Source organism: Fusarium sambucinum, chromosome I (assembly GCF_050947815.1).
Source record: "Fusarium sambucinum isolate potato_lamoka chromosome I, whole genome shotgun sequence".
NCBI classification, from domain to species: Eukaryota; Fungi; Ascomycota; class Sordariomycetes; order Hypocreales; family Nectriaceae; genus Fusarium; species Fusarium sambucinum.
The window spans coordinates 6,396,196-6,402,870 of NC_139294.1; the positions used below are offsets into that span (position 1 = coordinate 6,396,196).

A 6,675-nucleotide genomic window follows, 5' to 3' on the forward strand; every position below is an offset into this window, starting at 1 on the left:
CACAGCGCAGAACGCTCAGGCATAAGGGAGGACCACCAACTCCATATCTCAACCAACTGAATCCTGTCGTTGGCGTTGAGTGACGACATCTGACTCGCTCCCCTGGTCGTGGATTTGGGTTGACTTCTGTGAATAGGGGAGGGCCACTTGTGCTGTGTTTTCAGATGGTCTCTACTCCCACAATTACATTACCAGAGTAGTCCCTCTTGAGTATTGATTGTTTCAGAAAGTTACTGTCGTAGGGCTTCGTGTGCCTTTCATACCTCCTGACCTTCATACTCTAGAAACTGCTGCTTCATCCTACTCGAATCAGGGGATAGATTACTGGTGGGTAGGGCAGATGACGATATTGGCAATAGTCCCTCCCCGCTCAGACGTTGATGGAGCCCCTAATTCTACCTACTCCAGGTGAACCTCGGCCGCTAAACAGTAAACATGGGAGGGAAAAAACGTTGTGGCGTCGGCCCTTCAATACCAAGCCCTTTTGGGATTACGCCAAGAGAGACGGACAACGGCTTTCAGCTCAGCTCAGCTGGCTTCTCAGTTGACATTTCGCTTGTCCAATAGCACGTCTTCTTCCCCTGTCGTGTTGCACAGTTTCCTCGCTAGGTACCCTGATTCAGCTCGGATGTGGTCACATCATTTTCCTTTTACAGCTTCTCCTCTTTTCTGACTGTAACCTCACTACCGAATGTGTCGTATCGAGAGGCCACTCACCCTATACCTTTGGTACTTACCTGAAACTTCACCACGACGCTCTTTACCTACGAGCGCGACTTCGAACACTTACGTCTTACCTGACTGTTTTAGTTAGTGGTTTGATAGACACAAGAACGCCAAAATATGCAGACATGATCAGTTGCAAGCGGCAGGGTAGTTATGCTTTTGTCCACCCAGACTTCTGGGTCGTCCCAAATAAAGTGGATTAGTCGGCAACAACCTTGGTGGCCGTTCGCTTTCATAACCGGGCAGCGCAACGGGTGTTGATGAACTGGGACTCTCAGATACACAGAACCGATCCCTCAGTTTGCCGCGAGCCACAATGCCCAACCGCATCTTCAAATCTTAAATATGAAAACATGCTCCAAACGCCATTCCTAGCCAGACCCGTCGTGTCATGCCGTGGCTTACCCATGCAGCTCCTTGCTTGTTTAAAACGCCCGACCGGCTGCTCGCCAGGTCCCCTGATCTGACAACCACACTTCCCATGCCCGTTATCAAGTAAAGTTAGCTCGTTCATCGCCCTTGTTCATAGATGGATATCGCCACCTTCGCCAGCGACCCATCGTCGCCATGCTTCCTCATACGCCGCCTCAACATCATCAACCCATCTTCTTGTATTGAATAGCCCGCAATGCCACTTGCTTTCCCACAACAATTTGCGTATCTCGGCCAGACGACCCTCTCCCTGACCATAGCCACTCGCTGACATTGTGTAAGTAAGCTGACTGGCAAGTTTGACTGCACGCTGCTCATATTCTTCTTCGCCCCCGGCAATCAGTTCGGCTGCAGCCTGTCGGCCTTCGTCTGATTTTGGTAGGGCACCCTTGAGGATTGACGCCGCCATTCGAGAGCACATCTTGTAAGGATAACGAGGAAGTGTAAGTAAAGGCGTGCTTGACCAAAGAACATCCGCCGCCGTTGTATGAGCATTGCACTCTGGGGTGTCGAGAAACAAATCGCATACTCGAGCCCTTGAAATGTGCTGGCTTTTTGGCGCAACGTCAGTAAACACCAAGCGGCTGGCGACTTCCTCCCCGGCCCATTCCTTTGCTGTCCGCCGTAGGTTGGCCTCTCCTAACTCGGGGAAGCGAAGAAGCCATATCACGGCCTTTGGAACCTGCGCCAGAATTCGTAACCATGTTCTGAATGTAGTAGGTTCGATCTTAACGAGTTAGCAACAGGTTTAAGGAACACGTTGGGCTTTTAGTAACCTACCTTGTACAACTGATTGAAGTTGCCCATGATTATAGTGTCATTGGCTAGGGCAGGGAAGATTTCCTTTCGCATCTTCCAGCGACGTTGCTGCTCTTGTTCCCAAGTGATCAACCGTTCACCCTGATCACAAGATTGGGCATGGTCGCAACAGAAGAACGTATCTCGGCAGAATATGATGTTCTCCGAGTACATCCAATCCTCTCCCTCACCCTCCGTCTCATCCCGAAACACATCGGTGACCTTGGAGTTCCCACGCCACGGTCGTAGCGTCTCGGGAGGAATGGCTGTGCTATCTGCTAATATGTAGTCGCACCATTCAGCGCCTAGTGTACCCGCAAAGCCCATGAAAGACATTTGAACTGGCGCAGGTCGTGCGGCAAAGACCTCGTTGCGAGCTCCTCGTGTATAGCCGTTGAGGTTTACAAGGACATGAATCTCATCGCTAATAATTTGTCCGACTAGTCTGTCTGCAGGCCAACTGCTGGCGTCGCGAAAGACAGGAGCCTCGCGTTCGATCTGCTGTCGATGGATAGACCGATCGCTCGCCGTCGTAGCATAGCAAAATGCGCGCACACGTTGAGGGTCATGAAATCCAAATACTGATTGCATTCTAAAAATGTTCATCAAACGCGATTAGTATCTCAGAATACACGTGTAAAATATTGGGGAACCTTACAAGTGAGCTAGAGGGTGATTGTTAAAGTCTGATGACACATATCCTATGTTCAAATGAGGGTTCGGGGGAGGAGGCGGACGGTAGACCGTCGAAGGTAACCATGGCAATCGCAATGTTGAGCAGGATATTCGGATTCCATTGCGCTGAGAAATGAGTCGTATGTCTTTCGCAGATAGGGGGCATGTGAATGTATGAAAGGGCAGGACTGTAGGCGCTGAAGGTACTGCAAGACTGTTGGGCAAACGGATGCGAGTGTACCGAGCGGGTGCTTGCTTAGGGGATATGTAACGATCTCGATACCACTTCCACTGAGTTGCACGAGTCGCGCGCTCTACCAAGCGAACGACGCGTGCACCCTCCCATCGCTTGTTCCTCCAATTTCTCAGACCTTGCTTAACCTCGTGGGATTCGCCCAGGCCAAGATCTTGGATCTGTTGCGCCAAAGTAGCGATGCGGTTATCGTCGAGGATACCACGCCCCCAATGTGATGCCTCGCTCAACTGACGATTGATGGTGCGAACAACACGGCTTACGAGGCCATCCTCATGCCCAGTAGCTCGAGCGTCGATAAGCTGACCATCGTCATCAACATGCCATCGATCGTATCCCCCAGCTTTGAGTATAACCCCACCTCGGCCTCTCCAGTCACAAACCGAATTAAGAGCGGTAGAGAGACCGCAAACGGCCTCGGCAAAGTCGGGATTTGAGTTGACCGCCCGTTTATAATACGAGATTGCATCGTTAATGCGTCCCCTGTCCTTTACAGCGTTGGCGAGGTTAGTCAGGGCAATGTCGAAGGTTCCGTCGCATGACACCGCCTGCTCGTACATTTGGATAGCGAGATCCAATTGGCCAATGTCTTTAAGTAAGCTTCCCAGATTTGTGTGTAAATGTACGTGCTTGGGATCCAAACGCAAGCCGTAGTGATAATAGGCCAAGGCCAACGCCAGACCACTTCCTGGCACAATTCCAGGAATACCTGGATGAAAGGGGGCATCCAAATTTGGTCTTGGTGGGTTGGATGTGGCCTGTTGCACGCCAGCAAGGAGAATGCCGACATTGTTGGCCGTAGAAGGACTTTCCTGGAGGGACAAAGACAGATAGTAAAGAGCTAGGATATCTTCAACACCCGAAGGGCGTCGCAGGATGTTCGGTACCCCTTGCCCAGTCGATAAGGAATCCTGAAATATCTTTGCCAGCGATAGTAGTGAGTTGCTTGTTGTCTGTACAGCCGCTCGCTTAGTTGAGCCTTCAGGCACATGCTGCAGTCCTGGCAGAGCTCCATCGCCACCAAAAACCAGCTGTGCAGTGTGACGAGCACGCTCAGGAGGAAGTAACAAGGGCCGCGTACTGTAACCGACTTGCCCGTTCGATACTAAACCCTCTTTTGGTGACAACGCTGTTTGGATCTGACGGACAAGATCCTGTATGCTAGTCATTCGACGACCAACACTGATCAGCACAGCCTCCTCGAATGCCTCTGATGCCCTGTTGATTTCTTTAAGACTGTATAGCATGGTCCCCTTTGCATGTATCAGAGCCAGTATGCGTCCATTCTCTTTTGCGGGCAGTGCGTAACCACTTGATGCGAAGCCAGGAGTCTTCGCTAATTGGCCCTGAAGCCCCTGAGGCCCATGTCGCTGATCTTGTGCCTGTGTTGTATTAGCTATATGGTAACCGCAAATCGCAACAGCCTGTATGGGGCTATTTTTTGGCTGCTCGGTAGTGTCTTTTTGTTGCGAACTACATACTGAAGACATTCTTAGGGCGCGCTGGATATGGTCGATAATATCAACAGCTTCCTTACTTCGCTTCTTATATAGCAGACCAACTAGATGCTCAACGGCTTCTAGATAACTGGGTTGCACCTCGACAGCTCGAATCCAGTGTTTTTCGGCCTCATCTTGACGGTTGAGGCAATAAAGAGTGGCGGCTTTGTTCGTGATTGCCTCGACATCGCTGCGAAAGAGTTAGATTAATGAACAGCCACTTGACAGTTCACATGGGGAGAAGAGGTTTACCTCGAGTCAAGGGCAAGGATTCTCGAGAACCATTCAAGTGCCTCTTGATATTGTTCCAGTCCATAGTATAGACATCCCCCCAACATCATTCCATCGATCCAACCCCAGCTGCTCTGTTCGCAGAGGTTACTGAGTACTTCCAACGTAGACTTGGCTGCCGTGAATGGAGTCGTATTTCCCATGGGCAAGTAATTGCTTGAAGACCCATAGAAGTTATGTACTGAATGCCTTCTGTTGCTGTATCCTTGATAGTGTTCATTTTCTTGGGACGGCCTGAAATGCGCAACCTCGTGCCCAAAAACTGCCTCTGAGACCCTCAAGGACGGCTTCGGGGGCTTGGGGTATACGAGAAGCCTTGGTGATGTATTATGCCCTGATGCATTTCTGGTCGGATTCGGTTTTCGGATGGCTTGTGTGCATGCCAGAAGATCAATGTAAACCTTGTGAGCCTGCAATATCACTTTCTCTCTGAACCCTTGGGAGCTGCTCAGATGAGTAGTTCCGGTATATAATTGAATGGGCATACCCATGTTATTGCCGGCGTGGCCCTGGGGTTCTGCTTCAATTGCATGAGAAAAAGAGGATGGGCGTGCAATCCCGGGAACAGCTTGATGCTGGAAAGGGCGAAGAGCTCGCTGTTGAACATGCCTGGGAATAACACCAGACTGGGCGTGAAAATTCCAGGGCATGTGGGTGACCGGTTGACCGAAAGGCAACGATTCGTTCATGACAACTGGAGGCGGACAGAATGCCCTGACGTTGTACTCGTGAGCTCTTATCACTGGCTGGTAAAGATTTGGGAATCCAGGCGTTTCGGGCTGACCATATGGACTGAATTGCGGTTCAGTTTGATAGAAGGCATAGTAGTTACCAGGAAAGGTGCCATGGTGCGGTGCGGCATCGCCCGCATAAGCCCAGGTGGAAGACCTGGAACGGGCTTGCAGGTTATCTTCAAACACCTTGTTGCCGGCTGAAGGTGAATGGTGAGGGTCGATCTCAGTAGTGAAGCGAGAGTGGTGAATCGACGGACTGGTTAGAGGGAACGCTGTAGCAGTTGCCGAGCGAGGCTGAAATAGATGTTTTGGAGGCGGAGGACCATGCGAGAAGGGCGATGGTGATCCATCGTAACCGGCATCGATGGTTCCGTTCGGAGTCTTTCGCCTGAGGTGATATTCTTGGCGTTGCGAGTAGAAACCAGAGCCGAATGAGTTGTTGACTCGCTGAGGTCGGGAGGTGCGAATCGCAAATGATTGCTGATATGGCGATGCGACATTATATAGATGGTGGTCACTGAATGAGGAGGCGTCGTTATTCGGAAATATGGTAGCATCGAAATTCGACTGCGGCAGCGTCATCGCAGGAGGGACTTTGAGGAGAGGCAACATGACAACGGGGTATATTGGCGAAGAAACAAAACTGACTGGAAAAGCAGGACGAAGGACACTGGTAAATGGCGGCTGAGCATGGCCTGTTGGTCAAAGGGCATGGCTGGCGGCTACGCTGGGTATCAAAGTAATGAGTTGATTGCTGACAAGCATCTGAGCACGTTAGAAGGGCGAGAGGGTTGCGCCAGCGCAAGACTGGTAATTTCGAGATTCCGCGAGGAAGCACTGTTTCGTCTTTTCAAAGCTCTGGTAGGTCGCGCCCGTTGCTCGGGGGAGGGCCTATTGAGTCTATCGCAAATGAAACCGAGATCAAGTCGCACAGTAAAGAACAGTCGCGTTCATGGCCGCAATGATGAGTTCCGAGTCGTAGTGACAGGGCATGAGAGCTTGTCAATAGGCCCAAAGTGTCAAAGCTCAATCAAACAAGCAAGAGTGGATTATGCGCCTGAGAATGAAAGGTCGAAGCACGATGTTTGCAATAGATAAGCAAACGAGCTATTGTATAATATCGGCACGTTCGTTTGCCCGACAGGTAGCGCCAGATTTGACAGTAAAGTAAAGTAAAGTAAAGTAAAGTAAAGTAAAGTAAACCACGATTTGACTGACGGCCAGGTCTAGGTCCACTTTGAAGCGGGAGAAACGGAGACCCAGAGCT

General features: G+C 50.7%; 1 protein-coding gene across 1 annotated transcript; it reads right to left on the minus strand.

The window, feature by feature from the left end:
* Positions 1-1,249: 1,249 nt before the first annotated feature.
* On the minus strand, positions 1,250-6,020 carry FSST1_004773 (glycosyl transferase family 41-domain-containing protein; the record flags this gene model as incomplete). Its single annotated transcript, XM_083230981.1, has 5 exons — positions 1,250-1,885; positions 1,939-2,548; positions 2,615-4,266; positions 4,366-4,573; positions 4,636-6,020. 5 exons carry the CDS (start codon positions 6,018-6,020, stop codon positions 1,250-1,252), a joined length of 4,491 nt encoding a protein of 1,496 aa, XP_083088203.1.
* Positions 6,021-6,675: the final 655 nt, after the last annotated feature.